We start from the raw sequence: 21,034 nt of genomic DNA, 5'->3' as shown, positions 1-21,034 counted from the left end.
TGTGTATAATATTACTTTAGGGGGCAATGTGACAAATTGCTGTCACGATTGATCATCTCTTGCTCAGTGATGCTTGGCATGCAGGTTTTCATATGTGATCCTGGATTTTCTTTTCAGCTCAATAGTCATTTTGCCCCTTTCCATTAAATTACTGGTATGTTATTCTGTGTACCACAGTACTGGGGTTTAAAAGGTCTTTGATTCCACTATAAAGACAGCTAGCTAATTTTAGACTCGATTGTCTTTGTGCCTTCTAAGAGAGGTGAAAGGGAAGAATGGATAGCCTATTTGACTTATATCACTAGTGACATTGGTTATGTTTCTATGCTGTCCTTGCTATTTTGTTACTCTGGTTTATCAGCACAAGCCTTGCCCTAGAGACCCCCAAAAGCTAAACAGGCAGCCCGCAATTTATAACCGTTTGTTTAACAACTGTTCAAAGTTACAACAGCCCTGGAAAAAAATATTTATGACCGGTACTTGCATTGATGACTATTGCATCACCCCCATTGTCATGTGATCACAATATTGTTCGGACCCAGCACCCCAAAGATGACCAACACTCTGTACTTAATCACCAATTCCTTTATTAGGAGCGCCAGCAGCCCCAGCAAAAAATCTCTTTCTCACAGCAGGCTTGCAAGTCCATCCATCCAGGAGATGTGTCGTCTGCCACATCTATTCATCTCCGCCCCCTGGCTTTTATACCCAGAACTAGGACGGGGCTTTGCTAACAGCGGTAGCTCTTCCATCCCAAGGATCAGCCCACATATTTCCACTGCTCTCCTCTCCCTTCTGCGCATCCACACATCAGGCACTGGACACAACTGTTCATCCTCATCAGCCACCTCCAGATCTGGGGGCTGTTGAATCTCCATCTGAGGGCTGACGGACAGCCCAGGCTCCACCTCTCTCTCCCTCTCCCTCTCCCTCTCCCTCTCCCTCTCTCTCTCTCTCTCTCCCTCTCTCTAACAGCTCCATTCCCTCTTCCCCCTCGGAGCTCTCAGATTGCCTTGATGCTGACCTTGACTCCCACACCTCATCTTCATCTGATTCAGCTGCTGGATCGACCGGTGGCCGAGAGGCCACAACAAATATAAGCACTTGGCAACCAGGTCCCATTTTGACCAGTTGCAGTGATCTACAGTCATATGATTGTAATTTGTGGCATTTTTCCCCCTGAAAAACACTCATTGGGGAAGCTGCCATAAAATTCTCATAAAATCAGTTTCCACTTGACTTACAACACAATTACTTTCTATGGAAATTCTGGTCCCAATTGTGATCTTAAGTCAAGGATTACACTTTTAAAAAACAACCTATTGGAGAAATTTCTCCTGAGAATTCACTAGCAGTGAGGATCTGACTCTTCTGTTGAAGAAAAACTATTTCATATGATACCATAGGCAGAAAGGTGGGTTTCAGCAGGTTCTGACCAGTTCTGAAGAACCAGTATCAAAAATTTTGAGTAGTTCAGAGAACCAGTAGTAAAAATTCTGACTGGCCCCACCCCCATCTATTCTCTGCCTCCCAAGTCCCAGCTGATCGGGAGGAAATGGGGATTTTGCAGTATCCTTCCCCTGGATTGGGGAGGGAATGGAGATTTTACAGTATCCTTCCCCTGCCTCGCCCACCAAGCCAAGCCACGCCCACAAAGCCACATCCACAGAACCGGTAGTAAAAAGTTTTGAAACCCACCATTGCATAGGCAGCAGAAATTAACCTAAAGAGTAGGTATGGATGCAATCCTGTTATATAGGCTGGTGACAGGTTTTTTTAAAGACTCTTTTGGATTTTAAATTAGTTTTGACTCCTGGTGACTATATGGACAAGTCTATTTAATTTTCTTGGCCGTGTTTTCAGAATTGGTTTGCCAGTAAGGCTGACAGAGAAAATAAACTGGCCCAAAGTAATCAAATTTGCTTACCTAAAGCAGAAGCAAATTCATGGCCTTATGGTTTCTAACCTAGTGCTTTTAACCACAGTAACTAAGCTAGTTCTCATATAGCCACATGATCATTAAAACTATGCATGTTAATGCAGCAGAATAATTGATTAGATATAGCAACATATTTCAACTAACTATCAGGTTGATGTGATAAGAACTATATGAAATAATGAAAGGTGGTATGGTACAACGCAGTTGGATTTCCAGGAGAGAGGGGCTGCATAGCAGAGGGTAAAAAACAGAGAAGTTTAGATTTTTTGGTTAGGAGAAAGAGAGTTAAGAGGCTCCACCCTAACAATTCTATAGCTGTGCAAATAGTTGCTTTAGTTTGGCAAGATTCTGTCTATAGTTGAAGAACATTAAAAGAAACTGAAGTAATTCTATGTGTCTTTTTTGATTCTTGGGATCTGAAGGGTGGAGCTACACAAGGAATAGCTTGTTGAATTAGAAAGGCAGGTTGTTTGAATAAGAGTTACTACTGATATTGAAAAGAGTTACTACTTTTGTAAGAGTTATTGTATCTTCCAGTGTCCTTGTTCCCTGGTGTTTTTCCTGTCTCCTGGTGCTTTAAACAACCTTCTTGGTGTCTACATATTTATAGCTAAGATGACATTTTATTTTCCCTTTGGAAAATAAATTTGGAGTAATTTACTCTACTTACCTAACAGCATTTTTTCTTCTTCTGCTATTGTTTGAATGTATGTACTTTTTCAGTCCTAGATGCATAACATTCAAAAAGAGGCTATATACCATGGAAAAGGTAGTTGTTATTCAGAGTTAGAAATAAGAAAGAAAAGAATATTGATCAATATAGAAAAGTCTGGTTTTTTTTTCATTTCCAGGCATATGACACATTACATAAAAATGAAACTCACATCCACAATTATATACAATATGAACAGTATTTTCCATTTAAGAACAGCAGTGAAATTGTAAATTTGAAGATATGGTGGTCTGAATACAGTACTCTTTCAGAAGTCTTCTAACTCTGTTAGGGCTCTGTTAGACACAAATTAAAATCACATTAACCTGACCTTCGGACCTTCCGCCGCGAATTAAAAACACACTTATTTATTCGCGCGGGGCTGGCTTAAATAATTTTTAGTGGGTTTTAGTTTTTATGTTCCAAAGTTTTAGGCCAATTATGTAATAAGTTTTTTAATTCGTATTTTAATTGTATATTACATTGTTTGTTTTACTTGGCTGTACACCGCCCTGAGTCCTTCGGGAGAAGGGCGTATAAAAATTGAATAAATAATAATAATAATAATAATAATAATAATTAACCGGTAGTAAAAAAATGTTGATTTTTTTTTTACTACCGGTTCTGTGGGCGTGGCGTGGCGGGTGTGGTGTGGCTTGGTGGGTGTGGCAAGGGAAGGATACTGCAAAATCACCATTCCCACCCCACTCCTGGAGGAAGGATATTGCAAAATCTCCATTCCTGTCCCACTCTGGGGCCAGCCAGAGGTGGCATTTGCCGGTTTTCCGAACTACTCAAAATTTCTGCTACTAGTTCTCCAGAACCTGTCAGAACCTGCTGGATTTCACCCCAGCATCTACCCCTTTGTTGCCACCTAATGGTCATTTAGATATTTGCACACTAGATCTGGTGGTCCTAAACGTTGTGGTTCTTAACTTTTGCCATAGAGCAGGGATGTCAAACTTGTGGCGTCACGTTGTTGTCATGTGACATATCACAACTTTTTCCCCCTTCGCTAAACCGGGCATCGGTATGGCCAGCATGTGACGCATCCAGCCCACAAGCCGCAAGTTTGACACCCCTGCTATAGAGACTTTTAAAAATCAATGTCTAAAGACTGTAGATTATCAATAACCTTGATATTCAGTCGAGAGATCTAAATTGAGCCACCAAGACATAGGGTAGTGGGTAATGATTATTAATAATTCATCCTTTGTGGAATCCTGTGAATCAGGAGGCTTGTAAATCATTGTAATAGACAGTAAATAGATAAGTTATAAACAAACAAACAAACAAACAGGAAGGAGCAGGTTTGCATGTATGCAGGATTCAAAAGTAAACTTGGAGATTGTTAGAAATGGAAAGAAAACTAGATTTCCTCTTAAGGAGACCCAGTCTTTGAAATAAAATGTGTTTCCCTGTTTTAAAGGCTCCATTTGTACTTACCATATATACTTATATTTACCATATATACTAGGACTGTTGTGTGAACTATGTGTTTGTGTGTATCAATGTGTGTATAGGTGTGCTATCTAACATAATGGTAGATACTTCATTTCATTACATTGGTTGTTCATTGTTTATTGATTTATTTAATATCCTGTCTTCGTTATTTTTTATAAATAGCTCAAGATCTTGAAAATACCTAATATTCTTTCCTCCTCCTATTTTCTCCACAACAGCAACCCTGTGAGTTGGTTGGGCTGAGAGAGAATGACTGGCCCAAAGCCATCCAGTGTCTTTCATGCCTAAAGAAGGACTGGAACTCACAGTCTCCTGGTTTTTAGCCTGGTGTCATAATAACTAGACCAAATTGGCTAACTATTTTTGTTGTTAAAATTGAATATAAATGCTGTGTATTTCCTATTTTTGTTTTTTGTTTTTAATTTATATCTCACCTTTATTATTTTTACAAATAACTGAAGGCGCTTTCCAGAGGTGGTATTCAGCAGGTTCTGATCAGTTCTGTAGAACCGGTAGCACAGATTTTGAGTAGTTTGAAGAACCGGTAAATACCACCTCTGACTGGCCCCATCCCCATCTATTCTCTGCCTCCCGAGTCCCAGCTGATTGGGAGGGAATGGGGATTTTGTAGTATCCTTCCCCTGGAATGGAGAGGGAATGGAAATTTTACAGTATCCTTCCCCTGCCATGCCCACCAAGCCATAGCCACAGAACCGGTAGTAAACACACACACACACACACACCTATCTGTCTACCTACCTACCTACCCTCTATCCATTTAATCTCTTAAAATGGATTTCATGGTAATAATTTTATAAGTAATGGAACAGTCTCTTAATCTTTTGCATGAGGTGGTTCCTACTACAGAATTAGTGTTAGGTAGTGTTACAATAGTGCATGAGAAATCTCACATAGCAGTTGAGCAAATGAATATATATATAATTTTACATCTCATATTTTTCTTTTTTTAGTAAACTGCCTAAACAAGATGGTAGGGTATAAAACAAATAGAAAAATATATATCATACAAGATAAAAATATAGATTATTAAAAAGAAAGCAGACAAATTCAGGAAAGGGCCCCAAAAGGTAAACCTTGTGAAAGCAATATTTTAGAACAAACAAGATTTATAGTGCATTTCTATGCAGATTTATTCCTAGTAAATTCAGTTTAGCCCTGCTAAGGAATCAATCAAATATACTTTGTTAGGTAAAGAGTTAAGGGGGAGAAAAGCAGGCAGGCAGGCAGGCAGGTAAGCAGATAACCAAAGAACTAGAAAAATGAAAAGATATTGGAAGAGAAAAAAGAAAAAGAAAAATCAGAGATGACACATAAGCAAAGATTGGAGAGTGAAGGTCACAAGCAGAAGTGTAAATGGAATGTGAAAAGAAAACTGCATGCAGTGAAGGGAAATAAAAGGCAGAGAAATAAGTTCATACCCAGTGAGAAGCAGTAAGGTAAGTGGCAGATGTAAAAAGAGAAACCAAAGGGGTTGTAGCAGGAATGGGAAAGGTATTGTAGTATTCTAAGTAGAATAGAATAGAATAGAATAGAATAGAATTTTATTGGCCAAGTGTGATTGGACACACAAGGAATTTGTCTTGGCATGATAAAAAAAAGTATGATAAAAATAAGTGAATGAATTTGAAGAGAAGGGTGTCTTTAGCTATAACTGAGTAACTGTTAACAACCTTTAGAAACTGAAAATAGTAGAGTTTAACTGATAATAAAATATGAGAAAAATATGAGAAAAAACATAAGTGACATAAAACGGGAGGGAAGGAGGGAGGAAATAGAGTCTGTGGATAAATAGGTTAGTTTTTATCGTTATCTTCATCTGAAGAAGTGTCATAACAAAGTAGAAAGAAAACAAGAGGGAAGTTCAACAAAAGAAAAAGAACATGTTTTGGAAAAAGAAAATAAAAATCCAATATTATTAGCAATGAGGCAGCCCAAGTACTGAGATAAAAATAATAAACAAAAGACCTAGGCTGGAATTTGTAGAAACATGATCAATAAAGAAACTATGAAGAAAGTGAAGCAGAAGCTCAAAAACTGGAATTATACAAAGAAGGAAGAGGCGAGTGTTAACCATACTGAAAGGGGAGGATTAAATCAAAGAAGAGATTAACAGAATTCTAATGCTCAAATGAATTACATACTGTAAAGAAAATAATTTATCTTCAGCAGTAAGCATGGAAACCAGATTGCTAAGGGTCAAAATGAATATTAGATCAAGGGAAAATCTAAACCTTGCAACAAAACAAATTAGTCTAGTAGCTAAGAATTAAAGGAGCAAATCAATATGCTGGCTGACACACACACACACACACACACACCACACACACAAAGAAATTAAGCATCATTGCACTGTTTTGTTTTAAAAATGATGACATTAAATCAAAACCAAGCAAGCAATTAAAAATAGCACAAATAAGCATATTAAAATCATGTCTTTAGGAAAGATATGGGGAAAAACAAATATCTATAATAGTAAATGCTAAAATCCAGCTCAAATAAACATTTGTGAATATGAAAAACAGGTAGGAAAAACACACATGTGGCTTCTTCTTTTTATTTGCATAAACGTTGCTCCATTTTACTACATTGGCATTTTTGAGCTGCTCCATAAAGAACTTGAAGGATTTCTATTGAGCTATTCCCAAAAATTAGGATTAAGTTTCTTGTGAGTTTGGGGCCCTCTTCATCTGGTCAGCCAAATAACCAGTTCCATCAGTGAACAAAGACAGGATGTGGCCTATCTCTCTAGAGGTGCCACTGAAACAGTAGGCAGTAGGGAATTCTCAGTCTAAGAAGTTTAATGAAAGTTTTCAAAGAATATGAGTTTTTAATTGAGGAGGCATTGAACCTGTTGGAGGTGTGAATTCAGTAGGCTCCTTTGTTAGAGGATAAGCTCCTGAAGTAAGGTGCTGAAGGAATGCTGAGTAATTAAACAGCAGCACTTTCCATTAAAACAAAAGAATAAACAGCTCTTCGTAGGATGCAAAGTATGAGCTTAGATCTTCATAAATATTAACAGATGTTTGTTTTATTTCAAGTATTAGGGAATAGATGAAGATAAAAAAGCTGAACTTTTACCTAAGCTACAGTATATATCAGGGGTGAAATCCAGCAGGTTCTGACAGGTTTGGAGAACTGGTAGCAGAAATTTTGAGTAGTCGGGAGAACTGGCAAATACCACCTCTGGCAGCAGGTGAAGCTAAGCAGAATCACATCAGATATTTGTTCAATTAGCACAGGGGCCCCCCAAGGCTGTGTGCTCTCCCCACTTCTCTTCTTTCTGTATACCAATGACTGCATCTCAAACAATCCATCTGTTAAACTACTGAAGTTCACAGATGACACAACAGTGATCAGTCTCATTCGAGACAATGATGAATCTGCCTACAGACGGGAGGTTGAACAACTAGCCTCGTGGTGTGCCCAGAACAATCTGGAACTGAACACACTCAAAACCGTAGAAATGGTGGTAGACTTTAGGAGAAACCCTTCCATACTTCCACCTCTTACAATGCTAGACAACACAGTATTGACAGTAGATAACTTCAAATTTCTAGGTTCTACCATATCGCAAGCTCTAAAATGGACACCCAACATCAAAAATGTCATCAAAAAAGCACAATGAAGAATGTTCTTTCTGTGCCAACTCAGAAAGCTCAAACTGCCCAAGGAGCTGCTGATACAGTTCTACAGAATAATTATTGAGTCTGTCATCTGCATCTCTATAACTGTCTAGTTTAGTTCTGCAACCCAACAAGACAGACACAGACTTCAGATAATTAGAACTGCGGAAAAAAACAATTGCTACCAACCTGCCTTCCATTGAGGACCTGTATACTGCACAAGTAAAAAAGAGGGCTGTGAAAATATTTAGAGACCCCTCACATCCTGGACATAAACTATTTCAACTCCTACCCTCAAAACGATGCTATAGAGCACTGCACACCAGAATAACTAGACACAAGAACACTTTTTTCCCGAACGCCATCACTCTGCTAAACAAATAATTCCCTCAACACTGTCAAACTATTTACTAAGTCTGTACTACTATTAAGCTTCTCATCATTCCCACCACCCATTTCCTTCCACTTATGACTGTATGACTGTAACTTTGTTGCTTGTATCCTTACGATTTATATTGATCGTTTCCTGATTGCTTATTTGAACTCTATGACTATCATTAAGTGTTGTAAATGTTGTACCTTGATGAAGAATCTTTTCTTTTATGTACACTGAGAGCATATGCACCAAAGACAAATTCCTTGTGTGTCCAATCATACTTGGCCAATAAAAATTCTATTCTATTCTATTCTATTCTATTCTATTCTATTCTATTCTATTCTATTCTATTCTATTCTATTCTATTCTAAAAGGTACACTTGTGAGTCCCATAAGATGACTTTTATTTTTTAACTGAAGGGACATGGAATGTGGCACTCCTGTCCCAGACCTAGTGGGACAAATAAACACAACCAAGGAGAGGTGACTCCACCCAGCCCCATATCATATATAAGTGACCCCAGCACTCCAAATTCCACCCAAAATCACACTGAGATTCAGTTCCAGTTCACAGAGCAGAGGAGAAACATGGGTGTACTGAGGTGTGCCGTAATTGTCTGCATCTTGATATTCTGACTCAGTTCCAGCTTTCAGATAGTCTTCCAGGGCAGCCCCACTTAGAGCACATTGCAGAATAACACTAAGGGGGAACCTACCCTACATCAAGTGAAATGGCATTGAAATCCTAATGGATGGAGTTTCCATGCATGTAAAGATGATCCAGTTGCAGAACCTTATGTGTGCTGCCGAGACAGTGGTTAAGTGAGTTTTGCCCCATTTTACGACCTTTTTTGCCACAGCTGTTAAATGAATCCCCGCAGTTGTTAAGTTAGTAACATGGTTGTAAAGCAAATCTGGCTTCCCCATTGATTTTTCTTGTCAGAAGTTCACCAAAGGTAATCGCGTGACTGAAACTGTCATAAATATGAGCCAGTTGCCAAGCATCTGAATTTTAATCACATGACTTCAGGGAGGCCACAGCAGTCGTAAGTGTGAAAAACAGTCATAAGTCATTTTTTTCAATGCCACTGTAACTCCGAATGGTCACTAAAGGAACGGTTGTAAGTCGGGAACTACCTATAATATAAAACACAGATTTGTGCCTGTTAGGTTTGACGATAGTCTTCATCTCTTGGAAGAAGGTTGGGGATCAAATCTAAGGCATCCATTCGAATCCTTGCCTCCCAATACTTTTATAGAGCTACGACAAAAATGTGTCGTTCTTTGAATCCAGGACCAGCATGATTTCTAAGCATTACTGTGTCATTGCTTGAATCCGGAAAGATCTTGAGAGAGAGAGAGACAGAGAGAGATAAAAAAATATTTCAGAGAGAAATTGAAAATTAATTCTGAAGAGCAAGCAGGCCAGATGGTCAATATTGCATAAAGCTAGCTGACAGCTACAAAGTCTTTTGGACAAGAGTATTCAAGATTTCTTCAAGGAAGAGACAAAAAAAGAATTCTGATAGACTGGAAAACAACATCAACTGCTATCAAGTTTGTCTCATCATAAAAACGCAAGAGCGCCCAGGAAAATGGATTACTGCTAGTAAAACCAGGGAAATGTGCTTGGGTCATTGCTGAAGAATATGATCAACGTTCTCTTCAGAGACCTCTGGCTGTACATCTCTCTGAAAGATGCGATTACAAATATTGGCCCACACCGAGTATGTTGTGCTCATCCATTATATTTAATGGTTTGCTGGAAAAGGTTATCAGCTTGTTTGCCATGCCATATAATGGCAAACAAAGGCAGGCAGGTGGATGGAGAGACCCTGCAGCCTGCAGAATAGCAGTCTTGTTACTAATACGTTTCATTGATGAGGGGCTACAGACAGGGTTTGTTTTTTATTCTAATATTTTATGGGGGTTGGCTTTACTCACACCAAATTAACATCTGTACAGTGCAAGATCCTACATACCCACTGACATGCAAGCTTTATTTTTTAAAAAATTAGTCCTGTTGAGTTAATCTGTATCGGAGTCCTGTACTTATATACAGGTAGTCTTCGATGTATGGCCACAATTGAGCCCCAAATTTCTGTTGCTAAGTGAGACAGTTGTTAAGTGAATTTTGCCCCATTTTACGATCTTTCTTGCCCAGGTGGTTAAGTGACTCACCACAGTTGTTATGTTAGTCACATGGTTATTAAGTGAACCTGGTTTCCCCATTGACTTTGCTTGTCAGAAGGTTGCAAAAGGGGTCACTGTAATTGTCATAAATATGAGTCAGTTGCCAAGGGGTCTGGATTTTGTCCATGGCAATGCTGCAATGGTCATAAGTGTGAAAAACGGTCATAAGTCACTTTATTCACAAATGTGATTTCGAAAAGTCGCTAAATGAACTTTGTAAGTCAAGGACTACCTATAGTAATTTTCTATTTATTCAACATAAGATTGTTTCAAAGAAGGATTTTAATCTTGAAGTAATTCCTGCAGATTCGCTGCTTTATCGTTTTAAGAAGACAGCTCTTCTTTATCATCCTGTTGCCATCAGGTATGTTAGACTAAAATTCTTATCATCCCCGCTGACCATTGATTGGATTATTAGGGGCTAAAATCAAATATCCCTAGAAGGCAACAGGAATGGGAAAATTGTTCAATATAAAATGAAAAGAAATGGTCAGATTAATTCTGAAACCTGAGCTTTTCATGCTGTTTACTCACTGATGTAATTAGGATGATGAGTTATGATCCAAAGCGGGCTTACTTGAGAGTGAGTTTTGTGAGATGAATTTCTGAGTGAACAAGCACGGCTTTGAGTTATGAAGTTTCAAAACTCTTTTTCCTCACTAGTTTTAAGGAAGATAGCACATATTCACCTAGAATCACAGTATTAGGTATAGCTAAAGGTATTATTTAGCTTTTGTGGCAAGTTCTTAAGGAGCTGGGAGTATCAGACCATCTTATTTGTCTCTTGAGAAGCCTATATGTGGGTCAAGAAGCATGAGTGAGAACTGGACACAGAATCACTGATTGATTCAAAATTGAGAAAGGAGTTCGGCAAGGCTGTATATCTATGATGGCGAATTTATGGCAGGCGTGCCATAGGTGGTACGCGGAGCCATATCTGCGGGCACACAAGCCGTTGCCCTAGGTCAGCTCCAGTGCACATTCGCGCACCAGCCAGCTGATTTTCAGTTGCCCCTCCCCTCCCCGGAGTCTCCACACAGCCCATTTTGGATGCCAGGTAAGTACAGGGCTCGCGCGGAAGCTCTGGGAGGGCGTTTTTGCCCTCCCCGGGTTCAGATACTTTCATGTAGCCTGGGGAGGGCAAAAAAATGGCCCTCCCCAGACCTACCAGAAGTCAAGAAACAGGGCCTCCAGAGGGCCTCCAGAGACCTCCGGGGGAGTGGGGGAGGCCATTTTTGCCCTCCCCAGGCTCCAAGAAAGCCTCTGGCCCACTGGAAGTCGGGAAATGGGCTGTTTCTGGCCTCCGGAGCCTTCAGGGAGGCCTGTAGGTCCAAATTAGGGCACGGGGCGGAATTGCATGCACTTGCGGGGGGGCAGGTGCGGAGACAATGAATTATGGGTGTGGGCTCATGGCTGCATGACCCCCCTTCCCCCCCTGCTTTTGGCACAAAAGCTTAGTCATCACTGCTGTACACTGTTGCCCTGCCTTTAACTTATATGCAGAGCACATCATGAGAAAGGTGGGGCTGGATGAATCACAAATTGGAATTAAAATTGCTGGGAGAAAAATCAACAACCTCAGATATGCAGAAGATACCACTCTAATGGCAGAAAATGAAGAGGAACTAAAGAGCCTCTTGATGCTGGTGAAGAAGGAGAGTACAAAAGTTGGCTTGAAACTCAGTATTAAGAAAACTAAGATCATGGCATGCGGCCCTCTCAATTTCTGGACAATAGAGGGGGAAGAAATAGAGGTAGTGACAGATTTTATTTTCCTGGGCTCCAAGATCACAGCACATGGGGACTACTGCCAAGAAATTAAAAGACGCTTGCTCCTGGGGAGGAAAGCTATGGCAAATCTAGACAGCGTACTAAAAAGCAGAGACATCACCCTGCCAACAAAGTGTGTATAGTCAGAGCTATAGTTTTCCCAGTTGCAATGTTTGGCTGTGTAAGTTAGATCATAAGGAAGGCTGAGCACCAAAGAATTTGAAGCCTTTGAACTATGGTGTTGGAGAAGACTCCTGCAAGTCCCTTGGACTGCAAGTCAATCAAACTGGCCAGTCCTAGAGGAGATCAACCCTGACTGCTCTTTAGAAGGCCAGATCCTGAAGATGAAATTCAAATACTTTGGCCACCTAATGAGAAGGAAGGACTCACTGGAAAAAAGCCTAATGCTGAGAATGATTGAGGGCAAAAGAAGAAGGGGACGACAGAGAATGAGGAGTCACTGAAGCAGTCAGCGTAAGATTAAATGGACTCTGGGGGATGGTAGAGGACAGGAAGGCCTGGAGGAACGTTGTCCATGGGGTCGCGATGGGTTGGACACGACTTTGCGGCTAACAACAACAACAAGTATTATGTTCAACAGGAGGTAAAAAAATATATTGGAAAATATACACCAGGGCCTCTTGTGGCTCAGACTGCTAAGAGAGTCTGTTATTAACACAGCTGCTTGCAATTACTGCAGGTTCAAGTCCCACCAGGCCCAAGCCTTCCATCCTTTATAAGGTAGGTAAAATGAGGACCCAGATTGTTGGGGGCAATAAGTTGACTTTATATATAATATACAAATGGATGAAGACTATTGCTAAGACTATTGCTAAGACTATTGCTATTGTGTAAGCCGCCCTGAGTCTTCGGAGAAGAGCGGGATATAAATGCAAAAAAAAATATATAGTTTTCAAGGATTATAAATTCAGGAGATTTAGAGATATAAACCTGGGACTGATTAAATTTTATTGACAACTGGTTTTATTGGTATTTATAGAAAGTTGCAATATTGAAAATGTCGTGAAAAACTGAATGATAAATTGGGAAAATATTAGTGTAATATCGATCAATACATAAAAGAATATATTATAATTATAATGAGTACATTAAGGCTAGAAGTTGGAAGATAAAAATTCTGTATATGTAATTGTATTCTTACGGTGAGCACTGTGTGAAAAGTATGTCAACCCAGTCATTACTCTGTCCACAAAAAAACGTTGGTTGTTAAAGAAAAACTGTAAATAAAACATATAACAAAAAAAAAAAGAATCACAGTATTTAATTCAATATAGCAGGCTACATTTAAATGCTGACCAAAGATATAAAGATCGATGGATTAGCTAAGAATATATCAAATTCTTATATGTATGTCCAGTAGTGTTTTTCTCACAGGTTATTACTATACACCTTTATATCTAGAATATTATTTGCTATCAATGTATTATCTGCTTTCACTCATGGTGTTATTTATAGTTATAATGTAACAATGGAGATTATTTTGTTCACAATAAAATAAGATTATGTATAAAATTATGGCAGTTCTGCAAGACATATGGCTTATGGTAGCAGCTACAGCTAAAGCAGTAGAAGTAGAAGCAGCTGTAGCTCATCTAGTTTACATACTGTGCCGTTATTCCCTTCTAGTTCACAGTAAACTACAATGTGGTTTGCGGTAAGTTGCAATGTGATTTGTTTTGGCTTACACTCAGTGCAAAGAAAAGAAAATTGTGAACCATTTGCACTTAAAGCAGAGAAACCATTGTTAGCTGCCATCCTGTAGCAAACTCATTCGTAGATACTGAAATTATAGTTAGGAAAATATCTAATTTGATACGATTTATAATTTTAACAAATGACAGCCAGAAATTCACGACACGATTTCCTAAGTTCTACTCCTTTTCAGAGATGAATCTCCTTCAGTCAATTCTAAATATAGAGAATCAATCCAATTCTTAACATCTATTCTTACCTGTAGGACATGCTTTGATTTTCTGCATTCGCTTTCGGCTGGGTGCTGTCTTTGTGTGAAAATTCCTTTACAATAGCTGTTTCACAATTATATTTATGAAAGAAGGGCCATCTAAATAATTTCACTCACCCTTCCTCCTGCTGCTACCCGTTTTATATGAATTTGATAGGTTCTGTTTGTAGCCACTCTGATTGCTCCCTCAATGTACACAGTATTGCCATAACCCTAGTATTATCATTTGTGAAGTTTTTTTAAAAAATAAGTGCACACACTGAAAAGAGTTATTATATTTAATGCATGCCTCTGTGGGTGCTTATCTGTGTTTATGCATGTGTATACGTACACACACAGAGAGACAGACAGATACATTGCCATGCCATTTATGAAACTGCCAGTTCAGTCCAAACGTCAAGAGGTTTGTAGAGGATTCAGAAGGGGCAAGACGTTTAGACATAGTCTACTTCTTCACAGTGGCCTACACTATGGGAATATGTTAATAGCTTCCCCCCAAAAAGAAATTGGTTGATTGGTTGATTGGTTGATTGTGTTTCATTAAATCAGTGTTGACTGTTAGCAATCATATACAGTAGATAGTATTTCTTGACTGCCTGTCCTTTTACTGTTACTGGTACATCCTAAAAGGCAGAAAATATCCATTACTTCAGTACCTTCATTGTTAATCCCAAGGCCAGTTCTTATACTTGTCATGAGAGTTGCTCTTCTTTGTATTTAATCTTAGTTCCATTTTTTTTTCACTGTGCTCCTTGACTTTTATTGCTAGAGCTTGCCAGTCTTTTGCATTTCCCTTTGTATTTTTGGCTAACTCTAAACGTATGGTTGATTCCAACTCTCCTTTTGGTTAGGAAGACCTGAAAATTGCTTTATTTAAACAAGACTATACCATAATGAGGTTGTGTGGACACTTTTTAATATTTATTAATGGATATTATGTTTTTGTTTGGTTTTTGTATTTTGCTGGATTCCATCCAAAGTCTTAGGATAAAGGCAGTATATAAAACATTCTAAAACTAATATTTAAGCCTCTTTCCCTCCAGTACACATTTTATCTTTTAAATGCTAAAAGAAAACATTCAGTTGACCAAGATACTAGCAAGCATGCTTGCCACTGAGGGAACTGTTTTTCCCTAAGCTGAAATCAAAACATATGCTCAAAAAAAAAAATACATTAGATCTAAACATACATACATCTGGAGTTTGGACTATTTTTAATAGACTTATGCATCTTCTTAACCTAATCCTAATGCAGTAAATAATTTTAGGAGGAAAAGTGCAAATGAACCAACTGCTTAGTTGTTGCTTATTGTTATAATATTGGATGGTGACCAGCAAGTGTCTCTCTGCCAATAAAAAAAATTGTCCATCTGTGAAATGGGGAGGAAAGTGATATTTGGTAGTTTCCCCTTTCCATCAAAACATCCCCTTCTCAAAATCTGTTCCAAAGAGTCTGCCAAGTTTCTAGAGCAGGTTTGAAGGACTTCATGGGGGTCTGCCATGAAGAGGAAGAGTGGCTGAAAAATTAATTCTCTTATGGTTTTGACATGGAAATAAACTGTTCTTAGCTTGAACAGGTTTTTTACATGCATATTTGTAAGTAAATGTTCCCAACTGCTTCATGGCACTGCAGAATCCTTCTCTTGCTCAACTCAAGGAAGGCCTATCTAGGTGAATCCCAGCAGGACCCTAGAGCAGTGCCCCCCCCAACCTTTTCGGCACCAGGGACCAGTGGTGGGTTTCTACTGGTTTGCCCCGTTCGGGCGAACCGGTAGTGGTGATGGTGGGAGGTTCCGCCCACCCACCCAGACATCATCATGGATGCTCTGCACATACACAGAAGGTTCTGCGCTTGTGCAGAAGTGCCACGAATGAGCGAAGCAAGTGCGCGCGCACACGCTCACAGTTCCGAACAGGTAGTGAAGGTAAGTGGAACCCACTACCACCAGGGACCAATTCTGTGGAGAGAGGTTTTTCCATGGACTAGAAGGGGTGTGGTTTTGTGCGCTGCCTGCAATCCATGGATGTTTGTGCAGCCAGGTTTCTGGCATGCCGTGGCCCAGTGCCAGTCCACAGACCAGAGGTTGGGGACCCCTAACTTAGAGGGAGAGACTCTTATTACATCCTCCAAGAGTCATAGAGCTGGAAAAGACAAGGAGATGATCAAACCTAACATTTTGCTGGGTGCAGAAAGGAAAGAATGCCACCCAGTATTACTGACAGATAGCCATCCAGTTGCTGCTAAATTTGCATCAGTTAAGTGCCACTTTTCTGAATGCATTCTGTCACGCCATATATTTAAACCATGAATTGGGCAGGCAAGTTTATTTTGATTGTCAGAGGTTACATAAGGTGCGACATTGAAGCTACGTGTTAGAAGTATTTGCAGAGCAATGGTTATTTCCAATTTGGGGAAGAATAATATAGCTTTTGTGCGGTGGTGGGACCCACATTTTTCTTGCAGAAAATTCTGGGGTTCATCTCTATACAGGTAGTCCTCAACTTACAACAATTCATTTAGTGACCGTTTGAAGTTACAACAGCACTGAAAAAAGTTACTTATGATCCTTTTTCACACGCATGACCATTGCCGCATCCTCATGGTCACATGATCAAAATCCAGACACTTGACTCGTATTTATGACGATTGTAGTGTGCTGAGATCATGTGGTGACTATTTGTAAGCTTCGGATAAGCAAAGACAATGGGGAAGCCAGATTTACTTAACAACCGTGTTATTATCTTATCAGCTGCAGTGATTCACTTAACAACTATGGCATAAAAATTTGTAAAATGGGTCAAAACTCATTTAACAAATGTCTCAGAGCAACAGAAAAGTTGGGCTCAATTCTGGTCATAAGTAGAGGACTACCTGTAGAGGAGGGGTGGGTTCTTACCTTTACTACCAGTTTGCAATGGGGCTACATGTGCATGCTTGCTTTGTTCGTGTGCGTGCGCTTCTGCGCATCCACAGAAGCTTCCTGATGACATCTGGGTCAGTGGGCGGAGCCTCCCACCGGTTTTACTACCGGTTCTTGGGAACCGGTCCGAACCGGGGGCAACCCACCACTGCTGTAGAGAGCCAGGAAAGGATCTAAACTCCATAAAAACTCTTGCTCCTCCAGTTTATAGAAAATTTTGATTTAGAAGGCGTTTCTTGTATGTTCTATTAGAGGGCTCCACACAGCGGTGGTATTCAGCCAGTTTGGACTGGTTTGGGTGAACCGGTAGTGGCGACCCATGGGTGGCCCCACGGGCACTATCCCGTCCTATTTAGCCACATTTTCTAAGCCGTGTGCATGCGTGCAAGCCATGTGCGCGAGCAAAGCATGCACGCTCACATTTTCAGTGGGCAGCAAAATGGTGGTAAAATTATGTGAAACCCACCTCTGGCTCCACAGATCATTCTTTCCTGGCCCAGCACTCTACAGACTTGGTGGAATGAAGATAAAAGAAGCAGCAGCTAGTAGTCAGAAGCCCATTTGAGCTTAATTAAAAATAGGCTAATATACAACCCAGCCTACCCTTGGAATATTTGCCTGAGAGAAGCTTACTCACTTCAGTGCAGTTGCAAAAACAACGAAGGGGCAGGAGAAACCAAGTGACAGGCAGCTGGCAGAACCGCCGAATTGGTAGTTACACCAGGGAATGTGCCCTGTGTTTGATGGGAGAGAAGACAGCAGTGCTACTTGCTCAGGCCCAGAAAGAAACCGGACTCAGGAGGACTGGGCTAAGTTCTGACCGTGGAATGACTACTGTTTTTCCTTCCGACTTTGCAAACAGCCTTTTTCGCTAACTGCTCTGTTGTCTCCTCTTCCTCCTTTGCACAGATTGTATATTCCCCAAATCTTGCTTCCGACCAAACTGATGATGCCACCTGCAATGCAGGCTGTTCAAAATAAGTCTGTACACTGTTTAAAGGCTCGGTTTCGTAGTTTGAGGGAGCACCTGGAGCCAGGAGTGAAAGGAATTTCTGAAATGCATTAAAAACCCTGCAGAATTCAGGGAGCCATAACGCTCAATTTGTATCGATGGCAAAGCTTTGCATACTGTTGCGATTCATATTATGAATCAAGCAACTATAAAATTGTGTTGTATCATTGGAAATGAGCCTGGCATTGCCTCTTCTGGCAACACCACTCATAGGACTTACAGACTAAAACTGTGCAGATAATCCACACACTTTGTTCACACATTGGCTGTGTTTTCCGGATATACAAGCTCATAATTAACTCAGTTCTCATTTGCCGGTTGTCTCATTTTGCACGGTGTAGCAAATCACAAACCAACTCAGTTGGGCACAAATTATTGCTTTATCCTAGTATGTTATGCAAACCTTCTGACAGTTTGCAAACCACACAAAGGCCTAGAGCAGTGTGTGAAGCCAACAGATTGTACACAGATTGTGTACAGAACTTTTGACTCGCCCTCAACATCGGAAAGTTTATATTTTTCTAAGTATTCTGTTCACATCTTGGCCAGGAGATAGGAGTCTGGCAATTAAATCAATAATGCATTAAAACCCAGGTCACTATTTGCAATGTTCTCTGGTATATAATCATATACTACACTAATAATAAAAGAAAAATTTCAGGTGCTCTGTAATAATGAAACTACCCTCTTTATTATCTCTTAGCTTCTGCTTCCATACATATTTTACCCTTTTCAATCATATGGTTAATTACAATCTAGTAGCTTGTGTATTTGGTGTTTCTGGGTGTATATATGCTCCTGAAGAATCATTTTCAAGAAAAAATAAAATAATATGATTTAAGATTTTATTAAAGTTTACTACCTACTAGTTGAATAAATGGGAGATTATTTTTGTTTATCTGCAGAAGACGACAAGTCAGAGTCAAACCATGATGTCTAGCAGTAGGACAGAAACCAGCATAAATGAAGCGACCTCAAAAGGAATGCAGCTGGAAGCATTTCAGTCAGAAAAGGTAACTTTAGCATTTAATAAATGTTATGTCATTTGGCCAAACGCGCGTAGCTCCCATATAACACCGCTCCTGCGCAGTCTGCACTGGCTACCTGTGGTCTTCCGGGTGCGCTTTAAGGTGTTGGTTACGACCTTTAAAGCGCTCCATGGCTTAGGACCCGGGTACTTACGGGACCGCCTGCTGTTACCACATGCCTCCCACCGACCCGTACGCTCTCACAGAGAGGGACTTCTCAGGGTGCCGTCCGCCAAGCAATGTCGGCTGGCGGCCCCCAGGGGAAGGTCCTTCTCTGTGGGGGCTCCCACACTCTGGAACGAACTTCCCCCGGGTTTACGCCAAATACCTGACCTTCGGACATTCCGTCGCGAACTGAAGACGCATCTTTTTATTTGCGCGGGGCTGTCTTGAATTTTATCTTTTATCAATTTTTAAACGGGGTTTTTAGTATGGAAATTTTTTAATGTTAGGCTAATTTAAATAAGTTTTTTAAATGGTATTTTAATTTGTATATTGTATTGTTTTATCTTGCCTGTACACCGCCCTGAGTCCTTCGGGAGAAGGGCGGTATAAAAATAAAATAAATAAAAATAAAATAAAAAATAAAAATTTACACCATGATGTTCTTGCTCACCCTTCTGGCTTGACAGCAAACCACTTCAACTCTCTTCTGAGTTTTTAAACTGTTTTTTTTTTTCTGTTTGATTGAAAATAATTTGTGTTTCTTTTTTTTTTCACCAAAAGAAAAAAAAAATGGGTAAAATTGCATACAGAGGGGAAAGGTTCTTCCAGTTCCTTTCAAGAGGAGTAGAAGTGAATGTCCTGCAATTCACTGTTCAATCATTTCTCAAGGAGTTTAGAGAAGCTGTCTTCACAGTTTCAATAAAACCTAAGGAAGACACCATAGGAAAACCTCTCCCATAAGGACATTTTAGGCAGCAAAGTGAGTAGCCAGAGAGTTTGCAGAGGAATATCTGTGGAGATTCTCAGTCATCCAGGTCATGGTTGTCCCAAAGGTGCTTTTTTCAAGAGGCAGCTGGACTTTCTGGGTTTTTTTCCTTCTGAAGATGTTTCGCTTCTCATTCAAGAAGCTTCTTTTGACTGGATGGTAGGGAATTGAAGGATTCATATTCCTTGCAGACAGCTGGTCATTTGCATCCTTTTAGAGAGTTGTTGAGGCGACTTGGAGGCTTATCTGTGTCCTCAGGATCACCTGAGTAGTGAAAAAGAGGGTGGAGCCTTCTTGGCTGCAGGATTTTTATTTTTTATTTTATAAAGGAGTGTAAAGGAAGGAAGGAAGGAAGGAAGGAAGGAAGGAAGGAAGGAAGGAAGGAAGGAAGGAAGGAAGGAAGGAAGGAAGGAAGGAAGGAAGGAAGGAATCATCCATTGCCATTGCACAACAACAAAGTAGAATCAAAAATGCCATGAAAGAAATTTTAATATCCCATGACAATATTGTAAAAAAACATAAAGGCTATTTTTGTTAGAAAACAGCACTTTTCAGAAATGCAGGAACGATTACACAATAATGTTCAACAAAACTCTTCTTTTTCCCCTCTCCCCTTTCTAACAATACTTGTTTTTCTTCATCGACCTGAATTCTTTTTTTCCCATCCCCTTAGCTCTCACCCTTATAAACTGAAGTCAACCTTATAAATATAAAATGGCAGCTGTGGTGATAATCCCTTTATTACAGTACCAGTGAACAAACAACAACAACAACAAAAAAAACTCACTGGTCCAGAATCTGGACTCAAATGTAAATGAAAGTATCCTTCTAGTAGAAACTTGCCATTTATAATTAATTGTACTATAATAGTAGCAGTATTAACTGCAGCTGCTGCAGCAATACATTTGCAGTATTGCATTTATGAGCTGCCCAAGACAAGCAATCCAAGCACAGCTCAGTCACTGATCCTGCAATCACAATCACACTAGTTAAGGAGTCACAAGTCCACACTGGGCACACTGAGATTTTTTCTAAGGAAACAAGTGCTGTACAGAACCTT

At 39.9% G+C, this 21,034-nt stretch overlaps 1 protein-coding gene across 2 annotated transcripts in view; it reads left to right on the top strand.

Moving 5' to 3' along the window:
• XIRP2 (xin actin binding repeat containing 2) overlaps positions 1-21,034 on the top strand; it is a 263,015-nt gene that overhangs the window by 211,356 nt on the left and 30,625 nt on the right. For both annotated transcript variants that reach the window (XM_058191320.1, XM_058191329.1), the window contains one exon: positions 18,921-19,028. In XM_058191320.1, coding sequence (XP_058047303.1) covers positions 18,921-19,028 — 108 coding nt within the window. The remainder of the gene's footprint in view (positions 1-18,920; positions 19,029-21,034) is intronic.

This window comes from Ahaetulla prasina, chromosome 1, assembly GCF_028640845.1.
Source record: "Ahaetulla prasina isolate Xishuangbanna chromosome 1, ASM2864084v1, whole genome shotgun sequence".
NCBI classification, from domain to species: Eukaryota; Metazoa; Chordata; class Lepidosauria; order Squamata; family Colubridae; genus Ahaetulla; species Ahaetulla prasina.
Note: the sequence above shows the minus strand (reverse complement) of the source record. Positions and strands in the feature narration are given on the sequence as shown.